Source organism: Podarcis vaucheri (assembly GCF_965113315.1).
Source record: "Podarcis vaucheri genome assembly, chromosome: 3".
NCBI lineage: Eukaryota > Metazoa > Chordata > Lepidosauria > Squamata > Lacertidae > Podarcis > Podarcis vaucheri.
The window spans coordinates 45,262,674-45,285,728 of NC_138761.1; the positions used below are offsets into that span (position 1 = coordinate 45,262,674).

General features: G+C 41.2%; 1 protein-coding gene across 3 annotated transcripts; it reads right to left on the reverse strand.

Moving 5' to 3' along the window:
- Positions 1-3,516: 3,516 nt before the first annotated feature.
- SPMIP3 (sperm microtubule inner protein 3) lies at positions 3,517-14,742 on the reverse strand. Of its 3 annotated transcripts, none has more exons than XM_082215125.1 (6): positions 14,594-14,742; positions 9,254-9,324; positions 9,018-9,087; positions 7,678-7,770; positions 5,220-5,395; positions 3,517-3,747 (listed from the first exon to the last, which is right to left on the reverse strand). In XM_082215125.1, exons 3-6 carry the CDS (start codon positions 9,077-9,079, stop codon positions 3,638-3,640), a joined length of 441 nt encoding a protein of 146 aa, XP_082071251.1. In that variant the 5' UTR covers positions 9,080-9,087; positions 9,254-9,324; positions 14,594-14,742; the 3' UTR covers positions 3,517-3,637. The 3 variants fall into 3 exon arrangements, with proteins under 3 accessions (XP_082071251.1, XP_082071252.1, XP_082071250.1); XM_082215126.1 differs by lacking the exon at positions 14,594-14,742 and adding an exon at positions 13,443-13,518; XM_082215124.1 differs by lacking the exon at positions 14,594-14,742 and adding an exon at positions 13,341-13,436.
- Between the last annotated feature and the right edge of the window lie 8,313 nt (positions 14,743-23,055).

The window sequence follows — 23,055 nt, forward strand, 5'->3', positions numbered from 1 at the left end:
TAAAGTAAGATACAGAAAACATATTGTAGGTCTATTATACTCACTACTGAAAGGAGTTCATTAATACATTTTTAGCTGTTATGATACTTCTGCGTTTCAGCTTTTCTTCCTTCTGCCCAGTGATCCATCAGTTCATTAGCCTAGTGTCAAATCCATCAAATTTCAAATATTTAGAGGATTATCGGAAACTGGATGCATAGTCGGGTCCTTGAATGTAGACACAGGAGCTACTGGCAGTCCTGTTAGGGACACATTGGGCTACCTAGGTAAATAAATACTGAAGCCAATACTTTACTGTAAATAGATTTTTTAAAAATCATCTTGGCAAATACCCTAAGATAACAAGATGTACAAATCATGTTTGTTGCTTTGTGTTTTGTGGCTTTTGTTTTGTTTTTGCAGAAGCCTTTTCTTTTGATTCCATTGCATGCCTGCTATGTCAGTCATTTTATCCCACAGTTATCGGTGTTATAGATGCGTAAGTATTTTCAATCCCTATTATATGCCGTAACATTCTCAGCATCATTCATCAGCTTTATAAGGTGAACAATGGTGGCTTTCTAACTTTTATGCTGAAATTCTTCCATAGCTTTCTTCTTTTCATTGATATTTTAAGAGTTACTGTAAGAGAGGTAAGCCGAAACAGTACACAGAACTAAATTTTTAGGGACTCCCCTCATCTGATTTGTGGGGGCAAATTTAGAAATCCAGATAGCAATGCGGAAATTACAAATCTCTGGAAATCCCATTGACTTGAATTGTGAAACCAAAATGGCTGTAACTGTGTTTTCTCACAGTCTTATCTGTTTTTCTGAGACTGTTTCGAGCAACAGTTCAGCAACAGATCAATACAAATCTGTTTGGGACAACCCAGCCCTCTCTGTAGGGATTTGTAGCTGCTTCAGCCTGATCTGGATAGGGCGCAAATCAGCCTGAATTGGTCCAATCCAATTCAGAATTCAGCCAGATCTGGTGTATAACTCTACTAAATATGTGAGCTGCATTTACGTTTTTATTAACTGGCATTTTGTATGAGATAACAGTTGCTAGTTGGTGCTGACACACTAGCACTAATTACAACACCCGCCCCCCGCCTTTAAAGGAATTTTGTTTTGAAATCATACAGACAACAAAAATACAATGCAACCAGATCACTAAAGGGAAAGGAAACTGATGACAGGCTTTAGTGTAGCTTCACTAAGCTTGTGGGACAGTAAAAGTCAAATAGCCTAAGGAGAATCTCATTAACTATTGAATGAGTTTGAATGTGTACGCTGAATCATAATCAGGACAAATATGATTGGAAGCTTGGGCTTCCATATAGCAGGTAAACAAACCATGGTGCCATGATAGCTTTTAAAAAACTGAATATTTTTGATGCACTTGCTGAGTATGTTTGTACATAAGCATGGTCTTCACATCCACTGTTGCTTGTGAGGTACATTGTGCTATACACCACTTTGCAGGTGTGTACAATTGGTTAAGAAGACCTTTATGCAGAAATCCAGGGGTAGGTAATCCAAAATAAGCATTTTCTGTTAAGAAAAAAGAGTGGGATGGATCGAGAGCTGCGTAAGTAGCAGTCCACTCACACAACAGGTCTTCTTGTCTTCCCTCCTCACTTCAGCTCCTTGGACCCCCAACCTTCTTTTTCAAATTGCTTCTCCAGAGATAGTAAGTGTTCACTTTCCCTTTAATCCTTTTGACTCCAACTACATCTAGCAAGATGCTTTTCCACCAGAATAAAACAACATTAGCCTTTCTCTCTTTTTGATGTGTGGATTGACTTCCCTTTATCAGAACAGTATGCTGCTGTTTTCTGTTTTGTTTTGTTTTCTTGCAGACAGCTATTTTTTGTTAATGCCAAGATTATTTTTGGAGTACGGAAACTTTTTAGAAGAACCCGTCATTGAAGCCAGGAATAGCATTATTGTGTTTAGATTCTGGAGAAGGCTTTGGCTATGGATACTTTTAAAATTCTCCCTATCCAAATATTTCTCTCAAATTTTGGGCTCTATCTTTAAAACTGGCCTTCTTACTGGATTAGCAGTGATATGTTCTGAATTTTCAAAATTTACACGGCATTGATTCTGCTGGCAAAAGTGAGGGATGAGAAGTGAATTTCACTGATTTTGCCTTCCCCTGCAGCTCCTTTGAAAGTCTGCTCTGGAGTGTTTGGGAGGGGGCGCTCCAGAAGAGGGGAAGGAAGGAATCTGCAAAAACAGTCTCCTTCCACCAATGGGAGGCCTCCTATTTACAGAAAACTAATTTAGGATCCAGCCCATAGAATACACATCCCCCCCCCTCTCTTGCCTGCTTTCTTTTGTCTCTGCCTTTTAACATTTTATTCACAATTACCTGTTCTGGTAGCAGGGATAACACATAATAAATCTGCTCAATTTGCTATTTCCAGTTTGCTAGGTATGTTTTTCTAACTACCTATGCACTGGTGCATAGTTCTGTGTTAACTAAAAAATAAAGTGATTCTTTCCACACACCCCTTAGCAACACACATGCTTGTGCACACAGGAAAAATATTCAGCATGCTCTGATAGAACCCCTTTGAAATCACAAATAACTGTCATGTCTGCGAACTAATCTTTTAAAATTCCCAGGGGGTAGGAATTGTTTGGTGTTTTTGCAGCAGCAAAGTCTTATACACCTTAAACGACAAGACATATTATAGCACGATCTTTCGTAGACAACACTCCATCATTCATTAAAGTGTTATCCCGAGTTACACATGGAGGAAGGGAGGCAGCAGCCCTAAAACAACGTATCAATCCCTCAACTTTTCCTTACAGCTTTGAACAGTTGCTTCTTCCAGTGACCTGTGGGTGTTCCTGTATTGCAAAAATTGGGATAGGTCTATATATGATACCCTGCATCTCATGTATTTCCAGTGTTAAACATTCTAGTATGGGTAAAGAGGAAGCAGTTTGCAGAGTTATACAAAACAGTAATCTCATTCAAGCTTCTGGTCTCTCTAGCTTGACCATCCTGGTTGCTTCCACATCTCCAGAGCAAGGTGAAAGAAGAGCGGTATTGCTCTAATGGGGTGGAAGAGGGGATGGAATCCTATTCCTTTCCCCCATTTAAGTCCTAGTATGATTTATTTTGCCCTGCATTGTGCACTATTGCGGGGCAGGGGCAGGGGCACTCAGAAGTGAATATATTCCTAGTAAGTTCTCTGGAAATATGCATAGGGGACAGAAGTGATCTAAGTAAGATCTAAGTGCACCTCCCATTGCTTTTTACTCCTGCCTTTCTGGGACAAAGAAGCCATGGTCAATTTTTTTGCCGGGGGGTGGGTGGAGGAGAGAAGAGAAGAGGCCTTTTGTAACACTGATTAACTTCTGCCTGTGCTTTGCAGTTGCAGCACTGAAAGGCTGCCCCCCCAAAAATATGTCGTCCCCCCCTTTTGATACCTATTACCACCAAGCTTTTCCATCTCTAAAATCAAGTTTCAGAAGTGTTCAAAGCAGTTCAGAACACATTTAAAATTGCAACACTCCATATAGTATAAGAAGACGTCTTTAGTACTTTTGTGGGCGGCAGTCTTGAAAGGTTATTCCATCTTGTTTTTCGGTGTGTGCATGTGTTTTAGAAAAACACACAGCTTGGCTGAAAGGATTTATCAAACTCCCATAAATGAAGGTTTAGCTTTGTCTTTCTTCTTTGCTGAAAAACTTTTCCAAACAGACTGTGATTCAGCATCAGATTTTGGATGATAATCCTCAGCAGTGTCTATAATTTAAACATAAAATCATTATTGGCCTTGCTGCTTGAATTCAGAAGGAATTCATGAATTCAAAACCTGTGGATAATTGACTGGCAGCTTCTAACACTTCCATCCCGCACACCCCAGTCACATAAAAAAGCATATACCAGACGCTTCATGTAACTATTCCTCAGCAATGTGGCTTTTTCTGAAGGCTCTGTAGATCACGTTAAAAACAGAAAAACCAAAAAACCAGGTGCCCTGCTATGGCTGTTGCATTTTTATTTCTCATTCTAGCTTTTGACCCATCTGAACTGTGTGTTAGTTCTTCCTCCTCCACATCCACTTGATTGGTTATTCTGAACTGATAAATCATTATTTAATCTCAGCCCAATGGTGGAAGAAGAACTACAAAGCTTGGACTATTAAACCATTGCTGATCTTCACCTAGAGACATTGAAACAGTAACAGTTGTATCAAGCACTGTTGCAGAAAATGAATTTAGTTGCCCACCAGTTCAACTATAAAGCCACATGATTTCTTGGAACACCTCTGCAGAGCTCATGCGGACCGCTAAAAAAGAACTTTGGTTTGACTTTCCCCCTTTGTGTGGCACCCACCCCCAGCCCTGGTGCCATATTAGACTTGGTCCTTTGTTTGAAGAGATTTACCCTGTAGTTTAAGGCCCTGCTTCTTGTGAGAAGCAAGTCCAAAACTCCCATGGGTTCACAGAAGCATTACAGTTCTTTGAATTCAGACCTTTATATTCTCAGAGGATGACAAACATCACATACTTCAGAGAAGTTTAACCTTCTGGAAAGGGCGAAGAAGGATATTTTAATCTGTAGGCAATTGTTGGGCAGAAGGGCTTTCTGCCAAAATACCAGCGTTGGGATTATCTCATAGTAGACTGCTAATCCATGAGCTAATAGCTTTACCTGATACGCAGAGCTTGCAGGATTGAAGTTCGTCTTCTTTTTTGCACTAATTTCAATTGCGTATGTATTTTTAAAATATCAAAACTGTTGTTGTTTTTTCATTTTAAGAAATCAAGCCCTGCAAATCGCTGGTTAAATGCTTATTAATGTTTAATGCAATTGTTGATTTTCATGAAAACTGTTGGGCTAACCTCTCGCTATATTCTTGCATTTACTCTCTTCCGCTCTAGGTGGGGAACAGTACGATTAGCTCCCTTCCAAGCTGTGATGAAGGCATGTAATGCACATCAACATTTATATAAACATGTTTAACAGTGAAGGATTTTTTTAAAAGCCAGCCTAATGGCTACCTTCCACATTTATTTCTTAAAAAGGAAGATACTACTGTGCTTTGCTTCTGTGTAAGGTCAAAAGCTTCTGTTGGCCTTTTTTTTGCAAAAAAAAAAGTATATGAAAGTGAATGTGCAAATCAATACATAAAGCTATTTTTTTATAAGATTGAAGAGCTTTCCTAACCTAAACGTAGGTTGTGTATGTTATCTGGCTAAGAATTTACCCACCTGATTTGTAAAATGGTAATGTGAATGCTTCTCTGTATGTTGTTGTTGTACACCAGTCACTGACTTTCTTCTTGGTCCTCTGGTAGTGAATATATTGCTTCAGAACTAAATAGTCATAGTCATGCTGAAGTACAGTTTCACGTTTTACTGGGACTGTCTGCATTTTTCTATAAAGGCTTTATGAAAAAGATAAAACAATTCAGTAATCTTGTGTTGACACCCGGCTTGGTAAAACATGAGCTGCCTGTAAGAGTAGCCAAATATCTAAATACTTATTCTAATATCCTATTGAAATGGACCATTCAGTTATAATCCAGCTATAGTCTAATAGGCATTAGCAGCATGGCAGCTTACAGCCAGACTCATAATAAGCTATTGTTTGTGCCAACTGAATATCGGGTTCTTGAGGTAGTGCAAATGAGGCTGTGCACTTTGCACTTGCAGCAGAGTAAAATGCATTGATTTTATTCTGTTGTGGAAGCTTACTGTAACATATAATAAATAGCTTTCAATACTAGCTGGAGGTTTGTTTTTTTTAAATTAAGTATCCTCATGAGAAACCTTTACTTATGTATCAAGAATTACATGAGAGTACAAAAGGCCCGCATTTATACTCAAAGTATTAACAGTAATGGAGAGTAATGTAGGGCTAATGCACATTCAAACCAGGATTGATCTGGTTGGGAGGGGGAAACCCTATGCTTTAACCACTAGTCCACATTTCCTCTCTTCGGGGATTCATTTTTCTTTTTAAGATAGGGTGACAAATTGGCTAGATGAGTCAAATAGACCAAGCTTTACAATCCATTTTAAACATCCCCAAACTTTCACCTCCCCTTCTTTAGCACTCTGGTAGTTTGTATGTGTGTGCATTAAATTTCTTTTGTGGGTCAGTGTCTGTTCCTCAACACCAGAAGTGTCAAATCCACATTCAGGTGATGCTAACTAATTCCAAGTTTTCTGTGAGCACTTTTGAGGAATTTACATTCAGATGTGTGAAGTGACTCTGTTTATGCCAAATTAACAGTTTAGGATTTCCGAGTACTTATTTCAAACACACTTTCTCTTTGTGTAAAAAGCAAAGGCATTATTATTATGTTATTAAATTTATAACCTAACCTCCCTCCCAAAGGAGTCCAGGGCCACAAACAGATACACAATTTAGAAACAAAACATTCTAGTACGGGTTAGAAAACATTCTAAAAGCAGCCATAGTTGAAAACATTATTCCATCCAGCAATTGCCAGGAACGGTATTCTTCAGCCACCTAATGCCTGGATAAAGAGAGACTGTTTTCGAATTCTTCCTGAAAGTGTATGATGATGGAAGCAGGTGCACTTCACTGGGGAGGGCTTTCAGCGAGTGGGAAAACCACTGCTGAAAAGATTGTCACTGGTCAATAAATAATAATAATAATAAGATATTCTACGTACGATACGATATGCCACTGTATTCTGCTCTGGTCAGACCTCACCTGGAGTACTGTGTCCAGTTCTGGGCACCACAGTTCAAGAAGGACACTGACAAACTGGAACGTGTCCAGAGGAGGGCAACCAAAATGGTCAAAGGCCTGGAAACGATGCCTTATGAGGAACGACTAAGGGAGCTGGGCATGTTTAGCCTGGAGAAGAGGAGGTTAAGGGGTGATATGATAGCCATGTTCAAATATATAAAAGGATGTCACATAGAGGAGGGAGAAAGGTTGTTTTCTGCTGCTCCAGAGAAGCGGACACGGAGCAATGGATGCAAACTACAAGAAAGAAGATTCCACCTAAACATTAGGAAGAACTTCCTGACAGTAAGAGCTGTTTGACAGTGGAATTTGCTGCCAAGGAGTGTGGTGGAGTCTCCTACTTTGGAGGTCTTTAAGCAGAGGCTTGACAACCATATGTCAGGAGTGCTCTGATGGTGTTTCCTGCTTGGCAGGGGGTTGGACTCGATGGCCCTTGTGGTCTCTTCCAACTCTATGATTCTATGATATCTTTATTGTCATTGTCCCATACAGAACAATGACATTGAAATAATAACCAGGCAGCCAACATGGTCCCTCTAAATGTTGGACTGTTGCTTGTATCATGTTGATCTAGGGGTTGTGCTAGCAAGCTATTTCCATCCACATCGCCATTCTATGGTGTGCGCATGCATGGCACCCCCAGGTAATAATGGGATTCCTGAGTATTTTAATAAGGCGTTCCAGTCACCTGAGAGCCGAATGGTGGGAGTAACAAAGGCTCTATCAGTGTTGACCTTTTCAGCGTTTGATAAATGGGAAGAGTGCAAGACAGGCCCGGGAAAAAGCTTTTGTGTGTCCTACCTGTCACAATAAATTTCTAATGTTAAGGCAGTAAAGGGCCATATGCAGAACTGTCTCGGTGTGCAATTGCTGCCAACTTCTCATACCTTAATTAATTAGAACACCTCCTAAGGGGTGAGCAGCTGTTCAAAATACATTTCATACCTTCTCTCACTTTCAGGAGGATATTCATAATGAACCCTTGCTGTTTGCCCTGGATAGTAACCAACGACATCCTTTCCCTGATGTAGAATATACCTAGAAAAAGCAAGGGAAAATCATTATTGGGATTCAGTATTCAAATTCTGTGCTGAGATTTGCTGCCCGAATTTCTATAAATCTCTACAAACGCAGTGTCCCAAACGCAGCTTTACGCCTCGAGGCCTGCCTCCCATCTGTAGAAACTCAGAGCTGGCAAAGAACACTCAACTATTGGCTTCGCCTTAATCTAAATCCACCCGGTCTACTGTCTCTAGTAATGCAAGACCCTCATAAAAGCATGTGGTTTAAAACTGTGCATCAAAAACTCCTTACATGCGGTCTGCATTCGCAATCCTTATTATCAATGGGCCTTAGTAAAGCAAAGAGCCTAATAGGCCAGCGCCTGAAAGACATTGAACGGCAAAACAACCTGACTATTCTAAAGAAAATGTGTCCATGGTATACTTACTCTCCCCCTGCCCACTTTGACTTCCCAGCTTCATGTCTAAATTAACCATCCCAAAATACAGACGCGCCTTTACATTGGCTAGATGGGATGTTCTTCCCTCTGCCGTACTCGAAGGTCGTTACCAAAAGACTCCATTTGAAAAACGACTCTGCCCATGCAGAGATGGTAACACGGAAACAGTGTCCCACGTCCTTCTATCCTGCCCCCTTTATAAAGACCTAAGGAATGAGATTATTACTCCACTCATTCTCCCCAACCCCGGCCGTCCACAAGACATTATACTGTTCTTTCTCTTATCTGATACGGACAGTCAGACAACAGAGAAGGTCGCAAGGTACATCGAGAGAGCTGTGAAATTAAGGGCCACCATCTGAGTGACAGACGTGTTCACCTGACGGACCTCCTTTTGTTTGTTTTTATCCCCTCTTTATGTTTATTTTATTTTATTTCTAATTCTTGTATAGCTGTGGCCTGTTGGCTTTGCTAATAAAGTTCTGATTCTGATTCTGATTCTCTACAAATAATGATTAGTGAACTGTTTAAGTGTGTCACTCAATTTGCATTTGTTGTCTTCTGGAGCTTTCAATTTTTTTTACATTAATTAATTAGGCCTGGGGTTTTTTTATTAAAACTTTCTCCAGATTGCCAGGTGATAGTAGAGATTATCAAAGTACATGAAATGCAAATTTTAAAGTTTAGATGTTCTCAAATACTGTTCTTGAGCCTTTATAATAAGGATTTGTCAGACAGGCTTGAACTTGCTTGGTTAGTGCAATGTTTTGTGAAATCCTGCACCTGTTTCTGAAGGAACTGGGCTTTGTTTTTGATACTTTACCCTGGAGGCATTTGTGGTGATGTATCTACAAATTGTCGCAGTCTTATTGCTGTACCTGCCATTACAACCCCTGGAAAAAAGAGTAGAGAACGTTAAGGTCTCTTGTTACTAATTCAGTATTTATTCAAAATGTAAAGTCACAGTTACAAGTATACTTGGAAATCTGTTGGAAGAACTATTTGGGTTAGGTAAATTAATATTCTGAGTGAAAATCAACATCTTTTCCAGAAACTCACCTTCTAAAACGGTACTTTTACAGAAAGTTCTTTTGTGGAGGTAGGTTAGGTGGTGTTCTTATTTCATAAACCTAGAAATAAATGCATAAATAAGCATAAATGCAATATATGATCAATTGGCATCACACTTCACCAGTTCACCACCAGTTTTAAAAAGTACAGAATAGCTTTACCCATTTCAATTGCTTAGCACTGGGGGGGGGGGCACTGACCTCATAAAGGGGCTTTGAATAACACTCGTGCAACTAGCTCTGCCCCCTAGACAGTAACACATATTTTGTCCATGCCCTCTGAGTGGCACATGATTGACATGAGGGGAGCCTGTACCCATAAAATCCATAGGGTCCCTTCAGTCTGGTGTCAATGACATATCAGCTGTTGCATGCCTGTGGGGCAAGGATAGCCAGCACGTGACTTCAATATGTTACAAGTCTACAACTCCCATCATCCCCAGCTCACATGGCCAATGAACTGGAATGGTGGGAGCTGTAGTCCAACAGCATCTGCTAGGCAACACATTGACTATTCCTTATTTAGAGGATGAAGCTAGTCTGGTATTTTCTCAGAAGCCCCTTCACATGTTTTGTACCCACGTGTGAAGACTGAAGATAATTTTTGATAAACATTCATCTCTAAGTTGTACCTATTCTTTATAAAACAAGTAGAAAGAGACTACGTTTCGCCCAAGTTTCAAATTGCCGTCTGTTTCATTGGTACGCATTTGGCTGGTTTTGACATTTCTGCCAGTATCCAAGCCCTGACCGCTTCCTGTAGGAACATTTGAAACATGCCACTGTCATTCTATTCTAGGTGCTGTATCTTAGTACAAGAGGGGGAAATCTCCTGATCTGTCTCAAGGACAGATTTTTTGGATCCCAGCCATTATTTTAAGATATGACCAGCTGCCTTATATGTTTCTAAAAAGATCTGGAGTTTACAGACCTTGGAATTGGATGAATTACTAGAACCATTTACTTTATATCTTAACGTATCAGTAACAAGCTTTCACTTGGAAGAATGAGTCATGGCTGGCTTGTACAAATGTTGACTCACTAGCATTTGGAAAATATTATAGATTATGCTGTCTGTCAACTGCACTAGCAAATTATGTTCTGGCCACACCACGGCAGCCTCCAGACAGGCAAATGTTTAAACCTCTGTGTCTAGGATGAATCAGAGGCCAAGCTGTAGAAAATTCTAGGTCTCTGTCCTAAGTAAATAAAAGCTCTTCCTATGTTGGCTCTAAATAACAGATGACACAATATTGCTGTTCCGTCTTTCACAAACACAGTCCCAGTTGAAAACTAAATAATGTGACATTTTGGTTCTTAATATGCACTTTGTTGTGTGGAGTACAGTCATTGGTCGGAGTGGAACATCCCAAACTGGATGCATGGAAGAGGGAGGAAGTTATTTTGTTGGTTCTCCCTCCCCATGCCTCCCAAAAACCAGCATTGGAAGGTTGGTGGCCCTAAGACAGAATGGGAAGTGACAATGGGGCAGCGGCATAGTACGGTATTGGCAAAAATGGGCTTCTCTTCCCACCCATGGAGTAGAAACCTCCACTGGATCCAACATACTTCCACGAACAGAAGGAGCCCTTCCATTTGTGGAACAGCAGGTCTGAATCCAACCCATAGTCTACAAAATATTTTCAAGTTTTGTTATTTCAGTCATCCTTGGAACATGTAGCAGGATGGTGTTTAAAAGTGACAACTCCAATCAAACACACACACAGTGTGAGCTGTTGAGATCTGCTGTTATATTTACCAACATTTTCATGTTCCTGACAGCCAGTTATGCTCAACAGTTGCCTTCATAATTGTCAGCGATGCCATGAGAGCTTTCATTTCCCCTTCATGCCACACGTCAACATTTTCTGATTTAGCTTTTACCCCTTTCCTGTAAATTCTAGAAGAACTTGTTGATTTACATGCTCTCTACTCAAGTGTCATTTTCAGTGTGACACCTCTATGCACCGATAACAATTGTGTAAATGTCATGCTATACAAATTAAGAGAGCATAAAAGTCATATATGGGTATTTATACACAAATGATGGGTTGGAACCTTTGCAGGTTTTACCCAAAAGCTCTTGGTGCACTTCATAAAATCTTGAAATGATGTCCACGTGCTTGGTCAACATACTCCTTTTTAAAAACTAGTGCATTCCATCATTTAGGAGTATATATAACTCTTAGGAGCATTGTCTGCAAACTTATGAGAAATAATTTGTGCCATCCCTCCCTCCCTCTCTCTCTCTCTGTGTGTTTGTGAGTGTAATGAGTGGGATTTTTGCTGCCTTATTGTTGGTTTTTAATTATTACATTGTTTTCAATATGTTCTTGTAAGCCACAAGGAAATGTTTGTTTATGTCTATATTAATGTAACCCAGTGTTCACCTCCCCTTTCAACCCTCTGCGAACCCCCCAACCCCAAGAAAGCACCCTTCTCTGAAGGTCTCCCAATCCTCTGGGAGGTGGAAGCAGTAGTCTATTCTGCTCATGTAAGGACAGCACTGCTTTCAATTTTTTAAAAAATAGGGCAGGTTTCACAGAAATCACATTTCTCTCGCTAGATATTCAACCCATGATATATTGCTATAGAGGTGGAATGGATTATATGCGGTCACAGAACTGTGCCATTGGCTTGCCATCTTTTCTTATAAGCCCCCCAATTAACCTTTTGATCTAAATAAAGTTCTGTTCACTATCACAGCCAGAGTCTTCTGCTTCTTTGGATTTTTTTTTTAATTTTTTGGATTAGTTCCATAATGAAGTTATTTTTACCACACTTATCTGCCAGACTCAATTATGACTCATGGTCATTGGAGTGAGCTATTTTGTAAGGGCACAGGCAAAATATTGCACATAGTAGTCAGCTTGCTTGAATTCAAAAGCAGCATTTGATAGATCTCTGGATTTTGCCGTGTGCATCAGCAGAACCTTGGATTAATGCTCTGCTCACCAAACAATCCATTTGTAATGGTCTGCATTTCCTTTTGCTTCCTTTTCCAGTGCTGATTTGGGATATCAGTAATGACTACCAGTGTGCCCATAGTCTTCAATGATACCTTGAAATCATTGTATCTTGTTACTATAATTTTAAAAAGTTTTGGCTTGAAAAGAAGGTTCCAATTTCAAGCTGTTGCAATAAAAAAAATATGCATGGGACAAAATATCTCTGGTGATATTGAGGCTGCATTCTGGGGATCTAACATCATGTATAGCCAGAGCAGCCCCACAAGCACCCCCATGTGACCATCCCTACCTTTCCAGAGCAGAAACAGACCTTGGCTTACGTGCAAGCACAGGTGCCAACTTGAATAAAATACAGCGAGGGGGGAGTTGATCACATCAAGTTGTATCTAGTGCAGAGTTCTAGTGCAGCTGCACTTCTCCCCACACTGATTTTAAAGGTTCACAGGAGGGGGAGTGCAGGGTAGAATTTTGTTCCACTCGGACAAGTCTCTTGTGGCAGAAGAACAGGAACGTTGTGTCGTTTCACTTATGAAAGATGAAGGAAATTGCGCCACTGGTGCACTTCTTGGCAGAGTTTACAGTGTGGAGAGAAGCAATTTAAGAGGATGTCAGAAACCAACTAATTCAGGTTGGCTCTGCGATACAAAACCATTTGTCCCAGAATAACAGTCCTTGCTGATGCAGCATTCGTTTCTAGTGTGCAACCGCTGGAAAGAACAAATACAGACGTAGCTTCTCCAACTTAGTTTGTGGGAGGGGATTAAATTTTTCATGAAGGCAATCTGTATTAAATTTGTACTGGGGCTCAGCCCTGACACCTTGTTTTCAAAGCCAGGGCTTAATCATGAGATGCATGAAAAGGGAAAAAAATGCCCTTGAATAAGCTGAGCACATTTATATGACCACTGAGGAAGTGCAGAATCCAGCACATCAGCAACTAAAGGATCTCCAGATCAGAAAATGCTGTTTCCAGACTGACTTGAGAGCCTGGCATCGCTTTAATTTTCTTAAGCACTAAAGTTCATACAATTTAATAATATGTCTAGTTGCAGGACACAAGTGATGTTTCCTCATTCTACAAGGTTGTGTATGGATAGACTCTCTTACCTCTCTGCCCTATAGTTTTGGAAATGAATTTTTAACTGTGGCTCACTAGAACACGCTTGAAGCGGAAAGATGCGAATCCAAACGCTGGTGTAAGCCACCCACCTCTGCAGGGTGATGAAAGAAAATTGCATCCTTGCCTGAGGCCATGAACTCAAGGTCTGTGTAGCATTGTGATGCAAGTGCTATTGTGATGCAGTAGATACAATCAGTTGGGAAGTGCTGGGAAGAATCCAGAGTCACGCACAGCAGCAATTTATTCTGAAACCTTCACGTTAGGAACAGCTAGAGCTGGGATCAGTATGACATAGTGAATAGTATATCGTAAGGGTAGGAAAATCCCCATCATCATTGGCCGTGCAGGCTTGGGCTGATGGGAGATGGAGCCCATCTGGAGGGCCATGAGCTTCTCACCACTGGCTTAAAGGGTTAGGACTAAATGAGAATAATTGTCAACGGTTTCATGCACACAAAAATAAAGAAAAAAACTACAGTGGTACCTCAGGTTACATACGCTTCAGGTTACAGACTCCGCTAACCCAGAAATAGTGCTTCAGGTTAAGAACTTTGCTTCAGGATGAGAACAGAAATCGTGCTCCTGCGGTGCGGCAGCAGCAGGAGGCCCCATTAGCTAAAGTGGTGCTTTAGCTAATGGTTAAGAACAGTTTCAGGTTAAGTACAGACCTCTGGAACAAATTAAGTACTTAACCTGAGGTACCACTGTATCGATAATATACAGGCAAAATCAGCAAAATACAGGCAAAATCAGCAAAATTTAAAAACCAGTGTGTAGAGAAGCTTTTTTTTTTTTCATGTGTAGCCTGGGGCTGAAAGTGCCAACTGCAGGCCACGTATGAAAACAATTAAATTGAGATTTCATAGCTTTGAAAAGACCACCGCCACCATTTACCTACTCTGGTTTAGTTCAGGCATAAACTAAACCGTGGTTTGCTACTGCATGAATGAGCTATGTACACACACATTTTCCCCCTTAGTTCACTCTAATTGAAATAGCACAAGTGCTGTTTTGCAATTCCATCAAAACTACTTGCTCTCCAAAGCAAGCTTGCGAGCCATAGCTCATTTCTGGCTTGGGCGAATACCAAAATGTAGAGTCAGGAAAAGGCTTCAGAACCCTCCTTGCAGTGCTTTCTCTGGCCCTCTTTATCCCACCTACTGCTAGCAAGCCTTTCAGGATTTTAACCAAGTGAGGACAGATGTACTCTACTTTTGCTTGACTCACCCACATACTGTACCTGTCAAAGGATTCCCTCAGTGCCATGTTTCATTGAGAGGGCCCAAAATAGATGGAATCAAAAGTTTTCATTTGATGGATGGTGAAGCAACAGCTCACATTTAGATGCCAATGCTAACTATTTGTGTTTGTGTGTGTGTGTGTCTATCCACCAACGATTATACTTGAACATCTGCCAATAGCACCACAATATTATGGCCAGTGATGTGCTGACACAACAGTTGGTTTGCCTTGTTCTTCTAAGCACATTTTTGCTGGCACAACAAATTTTAGGGCAAAGCTGTAAAAGAGCGATTCACAGATGACTAGCAGTGATGCAGTCTCAAACGCATTGGTGGAATTTCACCAATTTCAGCGATGGGCAAATCCCATTCACCCGTTAAATTACACGCTGAAGCTTACACAGTACATTAGGGGCACTCAACAATGATAAAACCTAAAGGTTAGATTTCAAGGATAAAACATTGTAGGCCCATTTTTCACAGTTGCTTTCACCTATACATAACATAGCTTGCTGCCAAATTGATGCGACAGAACTTTAAACGGCTTACAGCATAAATCAGAATCTAGTAGCAGTGCATTAGCCGTGATTATGAACACGAATTAAGATGAAAACAAATCCTGTACTGGGAGTTCTAGATACATGTCTATTTCATTTGACCTGAATATGTTGCATTTTTGTAGTGATGAAAATTGACCAGCTTTATGAAGACACAACTGTTACACTGTGCTGGTCAGGCTTGCTTTTGGAGTTTCCTGGCCTTCCCTTTGAACTCATCCTATACTGCTGTTTATTTGTATTTACAGTGGTACCTCGGGTTAAGTACTTAATTCGTTCCGGAGGTCTGTTCTTAACCTTAAACTGTTCTTAACCTGAAGCACCACTTTAGCTAATGGGGCCTCCTGCTGCCGCCGGGCCGCCGGAGCACGATTTCTGTTCTCATCCTGAAGCAAAGTTCTTAACCTGAGGTACTATTTCTGGCTTAGCGGAGTCTGTAACCTGAAGGGTATGTAACCTGAAGCATATGTAACCCGAGGTACCGCTGTATTTATTATTACATTTGTATCCTGCCTTTTCTTCAAGGAGCTCAAGGTGGCATACATGGTTTTCCTCCCTCCACATTTTATCCTCACAACAACCCTGTGAGGGAGGGCATGCTGAGAGATTGTGACTGTCTCAAGGTCACCTAGCCAGCTTCATGGCTGAGTGGGGATTTGAACTCTGGTCTCTTAGGTCCCAACCCAACACCCTAACCACTACACCACACTGGCTCAGGAATATGTGGCAATATTTCAAATCACATGGTGGGGTGTTTTTTGTTTTTGATTTGGTTGAGCTGTCACCCCTTGTCCTGGTAAAATGCTCATCATGTGGACTCTCCTTCCTTGGAGGTTTTTAAACAGAGGTTGGATGGCTACCTGTCATGGATGCTTTAGCTGAGATTCCTGCATTGCAGGGGGCTGGACTAGATGACCCTCAGAGTCCCTTCCAACTCTACAATTTTATGATTCTATGATTTTATAAGTAATATACAATTATAGCCTTGGGATATGGCTGCTGCACTCTGGGTAAGTGTGTGAATGGGACGGCTGTTTCCCCCCCTCGATAAGTATTGAATATTGGTTTTCTTAATCCATCCACAAAGAGCAGTGCTCACAAACTATGAACTGAATATATCAACAGAGTGGGTCTTAGCAGAATTGTGTACATACTGAATTATTACATAATCAAATTACTAATAACAGGAAATTCTAGTACAGTGGTACCTCGGGTTACAGACGCTTCAGGTTACAGATGCTTCAGGTTACAGACTCCGCTAACCCAGAAATAGTACCTCAGGTTAATAACTTTGCTTCAGGATGAGAACAGAAATCGCGTGGCAGCAGCAGGAGGCCCCATTAGCTAAAGTGGTATCTCAGGTTAAGAACAGTTTCAGGTTAAGAACGGACCTCCAGAACGAATTAAGTTCTTAACCCAAGGTACCACTGTACTGTATGCATTATTATGTCACCTTCTTAATAGTAATTCCACCTACATCTATCTCATCTATTTTCAGATCAGTTAAAACCACCCACTCAAGTTTAAAATACTCTTACTAGCATCTTTCTATACAAAGACTCCTTAAACATGAAATTAGGGTTTACACAGTTCTGGCAATAATGTTTTGGTAGCGATAATTAGGTATTCCGGTGCTGACTTGAATTAGCTTCATAGGCTAATCTGTACACATGGTGACCTACACATTTGTGACAAAGATGAATTAGCTATTTATTTAGCAATGACTTTTCTCTATATGAAACTGGAATTTGTTACTGAATTGCAGTTGTGGTATGGGTTAGTGTGCTGGGGTGCGGGGAGGTGCTTTGGAAAGGGAAACTGGCAGGGCAACTGTTACAATTTGTTGGAATGTGTGGGACTTTAATGAACGATTTATAACAAAACATCCAAATGCCTCATTTGAAAGGCTAGATATACCCAAATCTGGAGGAGGCAAAGGGTTAGTACACTCTGTAAAAAGCAGGTTTCAAAACTGCAAAAATTATTTTGGAACATCTGCTCCCCTGGTTCCATAAGCAGGTACTTGGTTATCCTTGGTCACCCTCTTAAGTGAACCTGAAAATAAAAAGGATTGCATGCAAAGATATCTGGAAGCCTTCAGAGACTGAAAGATCCAGGTGAGACTTCAAGGATCGGGGGCAGGATGTCTAGGGCATGTACAAAAGATCACACAAATAAGTTACTTCATTAAGGTTTGTTGGCATTTAAACAGTTTTAAAGATACAGTGGTACTTCGGTTTTCGAATGTAATCCATTCCGGAAGACCATCTGAGTTCTGAAATGTTTGAAAACTGAAAACTCAATTGCCAACAGCTAGGCCTCAGGATCTTGCACTCAGTGGAAGCCGTGTGGCATGTTCGACTTCCGAGGCGTTTTTGAAAACCGAAGCATTTACTTCTGAGTTTACGGCGTTCGAAAATCAAAATGTTCGTCAATGGAGACATTCGAAAACTGAGGTACCACTGTACAAAGAGAGAGCAAGAGAGAGAGATGTTTAATCAGAGCAGTAGTGCCTAAAAACCAGAATGGTGGGAGAGAGGACAGTGGCCTCTTTTGGTCAAATTTAAGTATTGCAGCCAGACCTGCCTGCATAGAAATAAAAATTGTATAGCATAGTGGATAAAACATTGGACTGCTGGGTAAGGGTGGGCAAATTGATTTTGGTTTCTCTCTCTCAGTTTCTCATTTCTCTTCAGTTCAGTTTGCCTTCATTTCCACATCAGTTTGAGGATCTTTTTTTTAAAAAGTCCTCATCAAAATTCATTAGTGTTTAGCACAAATTTCTCTAATTTTGCACATTTTAATGCAATTTTGCCTGATATAAGTATTTTGGCATGACATTTCCTGTAATATAATGAATTTTGTATGCTGTTTTCAATAATATATGTATTTTTATACACACTTTGCCCCAGTGTAAGCTTTTTGTGCACATCTGTTGGCTGGAGAACTGCACTGCAAAACTTAGAGAAGTGCAGGTGTCAAAGGATGACTGTGTTTCAGTTTGTGCATTGTTTCAGAAAGTCTGGATTAGGGCAGGTCACCTTTAAATGAACAGTGAGTCAAATCGCCCAGCCCTACCTACTAGGTGGCCTTGGGCCTGTCAGTCTCTTTCAGCTTCACCTTACTGCACAGGGCTTTTGTGAGCAGCCAAGGGAGAATAACATGATATGCCATTTTGAGCTGTTTAGATGAAGGCTTGGATCAAAATGTAACAAAACCTGAAGTCAAAATAGGAGAGTACACAAAGAAGTGGCTCTAAATGCCTCAACCTCCAAGAGTTGTTGAATTACAACTCCCATAATCCCTGGCCATGCTAGAGCCAGTGTGGTGTAGTGGTTAGGAGCGGTAGACTCGTAATCTGGTGAACCGGGTTCGCGTCTCTGCTCCTCCACATGCAGCTGCTGGGTGACCTTGGGCTAGTCACACTTCTCTGAAGTCTCTCAGCCCCACTCACCTCACAGAGTGTTTGTTGTAGGGGAGGAAGGGAAAGGAGAATGTTAGCCACTTTGAGACTCCTTAAAGGGAGTGAAAGGCAGGATATCAAATCCAAACTCCTCCTCTTCTTCTTCTAGAGTAATCCCTTCCTATTACCACAAACAAAATAAAATACAGAGAATCAGAAGGAAACAAATATTCGATAATGCCCAAAGCTTTTCTTGATTTGGTAAGGAAACATGGTGCTGAATGGTGGACTGTCCAGATGAAACCTGCTGACAGGAGTGCTCTGCTTACTTTTTGACACATTTGAAGGCAAATCTATCAAATCTATACAGCTGTCTACCAGCTCCATCTGGTACACAGGGTGAGACCTTACCTGCCCATAGACTGTTTCGCCAGAGTGGTGCATGCTCTGGCTATCTCCCGCTTGGACTACTGCAATGCACTCTATGTGGGGCTCCCTTTCAAGGTGACCTGGAAGCTACAACTAATCATGAATGCAGCAGCTAGACTGGTGACTGGAGTTGGCTGCCAGGACCATATAACACTGGTCCTGAAAGACCTACATTGGCTCCCAGTACGTTTCCGAGCACAATTTAAAGTGTTGGTGTTGACCTTTAAAGTAAGGTTGCCAGATTTTTTTCAATGAATCCGGGGACACTTTTCAACTTCCTACTAAATAGCTGGATTTTGTCAGGGGACTGATTTGTAAATCAGGGGACTATCCCTGGGAAACAGGGATGTCTAGTAACCTTACTTTAAAGCCCTAAATGGCCTCGGCCCAGTATACCTGAAGGAACATCTCCACCCCCATCGTTCACTGAGGTCCTCCTCAGAGGGCCTTCTTGCAGTTCCCTCACTGTGAGAAGTGAGGTTACAGGGAACCAGGCAGAGGGCCTTTTCGGTAGTGGCATCTGCCCTGTGGAACGCCCTCCCATCAGATGTCAGGGAAATAAAAAACTATCTGACTTTTAGAAGACATATGAAGGCAACCCTGTTTAGGGAAGTTTTAAATGTTTAATGTTTTAGTGTGTTTTTAATATTCTTTTGGGAGCCACCCAGAGTGGCTGGGGAAACCCAGCCAGATGGGCGGGGTATAAATACTAAATTCTTCCTCTTCTTCTTCTTTTTCTTGTTCTTGTTCTTCTTCATCTTCTTTTAAAACAATATGAGAATCAAAACATAGTCATCCTTTGAAATGTGCACTTACCTGAATTTTGCAATGCAACTCTCCAAGATGAAAAACTGAAGAGGTGTCCTGGGCAGGCCACAATTTATCCCCCTCCCCCCGAGGTGGACCTGAGCATGCCCATTGGCTGGCCAGGACTGCCCCCTGGGAAATCCCCACATCCACGCCTGGCTGCTATTGGCCAATCTGCAGGTTGGCCTGCAATGCTCCCCAGCCAGATCATGAATGTGGCTATGGTCAGGCTGCAATGTCACCTTACCATTAAAGGTAAGTGGATCTCTCCAACCAAACAATGTTTACAAAACTGCACGTGTTAAGTCATAGTGTGCATAAAAATGAAAATATTGGTGAAAATAAAATACAAAAATGCATCAAATCAGGGGAAATCGGTTGCAAAATGTTAAGGCAAAACTGCATACAAAAATGTGTTTTATTAGGAGAAATTGGCATGAAAGCTGAGTTCCTAAAATTGAAGCTTTCCTGTTTTACTGTGCCTCAGAGTTTTATACCATAGTCTATGCCTATCCATCCATACTTAGGTACTTGCTTGTGTATCTACTTCTGGAAGCCTGATTGCTTTTGGGATTTGCCAGAGGACAGCTAGGATGGTTGCTGTTGTTTTTTAATGATTTATTAAGTATCCAGTTAGAGTGGTGGTAGTGCTTGCTATCCAGTTTGGTGATTGCTGAATGTTTTAGGTACTGGTAACTGGGATTGAACACAAGTGAAGGTTAGTAAGAAATGCCGTTTGTCAACACCCACTCAGCCTGCAAGCTCCGTAGTGAGCTCCCCACAACCACAATGGCATATATTCTGTGAATTGCTCCTTCTTTGGTTAAACTCAGAGATTGTGATAGAATGTAAGGGAGGAAGTGAGCTTTGGAGCATGTCAGGCTCAAGTCATTTAGCATGTTCATCTCTATTTCTCTGTAACAGCTGAACCAGGGGAGGCCATGAATGCCCTAAACCTAAAGCGGTGTCAGGATGCAGTCATGGGCTGGATGAGACCTGATAAATTGACTGTATTCTGACAAGAGGGTGACTCTAGGGATGCGTGGCTCCAAGATTTCTGAACTGGCTTGGGCACCCGCCCAGGATGTGGTTGCGCTCCCTCTGAAGGAGTTTCTTTTGGTGGTGTTCTTACATCCATCACTGTCACTAGTGGCTAGGAATGCCCATTACCAATTTTTGTTAGGGAGGGAACCATTCCTGGACAGGAACAGCCTTCCTACAGTAGCCTATGAACTGGTGACCTGAGAATTAGGCTACTGTAATGTGCTATATGTGGGCCTACCCTTCCGCCTGGTTCAGAAGCTGCAGCTAGTGCAGAAAGCAGTTGCTAGGGTGCTTTGTGGGACATCCAGGTTTATACCTATATTGCTGCAGTGTTGATAGATCTGCTAGTTCAGTTTTGTTGATGACATTGAAAGTCCCAAACAACTTGGGAGCAGGCTACCTGTACCAGTACAGACCAAGCCAGCAGGTGGTCACTTGGTGACATATGGAAGTGGACCTTCTCAGTGATAGCAACTCCTCACTGAAATGTCCACCCTTGGGTAATTCCTGAGGCACAAACAATAAAAGCATTTAAGCACCTCTTAAAGACTTCCATGCTCACCTAACCTTTCCCGGACTCTGACCAGTGCTTTTTCACCCTGTAGGGACGTAGGGGTACGCAAACCCCTAAACATTTTGTGAATCTTTGTACTTTTGTCTATTTACTGTATTTATTTTTCCTCATTTGAACTATAAAATGGTGATTTTCTTGAGTCAAAATGAGAGTACCCCTAAACATTTTTTCAGGAAAAAAAGCACTGACTCTGATTCTTAATTTTTAATTCTCTGTTTCTGTGTACTGCCCAGTTTTATCTTGTTCTGTTTTGAACTAGTTTTTACGTAAGCCACTTAGATATATTTTTTATTACATTGGGTGACATAAATTTTTACACATAAATAAATGTTATAGAAATGAGACTAGTAAGGTTCTATATCGGAAAACAGGGTCGTTGTGGAGGAAAGGTAATGTTTTTATACTTTAAAAGAGGACCCTTTCTGTGCCAGCTTGCCATTCAAGGAATGTCTTTGTCTCTGTCCTGGAACTTATGTATATGGCAGAGGATTCTGGGAAGCATTCTAAATTGTCCAGTTGGTTCAAAGGAGTTTCTTTCCAGGCTTGTTGGGCCTTGTCCCACTGCAAGCCACACCCAAGTTTCCACCACGGGTGAAAACTGTATGGGGAAACTTCCTGTTTCACATTATCTTTCAGGGAAGCGTGTCCACGTCCATTACGGATCTTCTCCGTGAAGAGACCTGATAACATTGACTGAGGAACCTCCGTGTTTGCTGGAAATAACTTGGAAAGCAGTGCTGAAGGGGCACAGAATAAATGTTTGGCTACTTTAACATGCCAACGAAAAGAAAATATGCATTTGTTTGACCACCAGATGGTGTCGTTGCTTCAAAGATGGAACGCAGTCTTGTTTTGGTAGCGCTAGAGGGCTGTAGTCAATTGTTTTTAAAGTACTTTTTAAAGTAGATGCTTTTATGCTTTTTCATTGCTTAAAAAAACAACAACCCACAAATCTTGACATTGCTAAGTTCAATGAATCAAACCCAACTCTGTCTAATTTGTCCAGCTCCACCCTGGCTGGAGCAAATGCAAATAAATGAAGTTGCTTCAGAAGACTGAAAACAGTGTAGTTATTGTTTGGTTTGGCTCTGTTTGCCAATAAACATCAAAACATAGTTTGGAGCATGGAGTACTACTGTCATAGAGAACTTTTGTTCCATGTTTTTTCTGGTAGGTTTCCAGATCTAAGCCATGTTGGCATTTGAACGTAGGCAGACAGAAGCATTTCATTCAGTTCTCATTGGCCCAAGAGGCAGCACAGTGTGTTCAGTTCTGATCTGACAGCCGATCACATCAACTGTCAAAGTGTTACTTCCCGTCATGGAGAGTCATGATCGAGAAGCTTAAGATAAATCTGTAAAGCTTGGCAAAGACAAAAGATGTAAATGAGTGGTTGTTTTTCTGTGTCATACAATAGAAGCAAAAGGGAGACAAGCTTGCCTCTGAATCTGAGCGACAAATTTTTGCATGGACATGAATCGGAGTGTGTTCACACATTGCAAATTGGCAAGAGGCAGATTTGTGAGTGAAGTTGGGCTTTTAATTAATAACATTTGCATCCCATGCTTCCTTCAGGGGTTGCTCACATGGGGCTTCTACCATGTTATCCCCCCAATAACCCTGTGTGGTAGGTCTCCTAATTAAAGA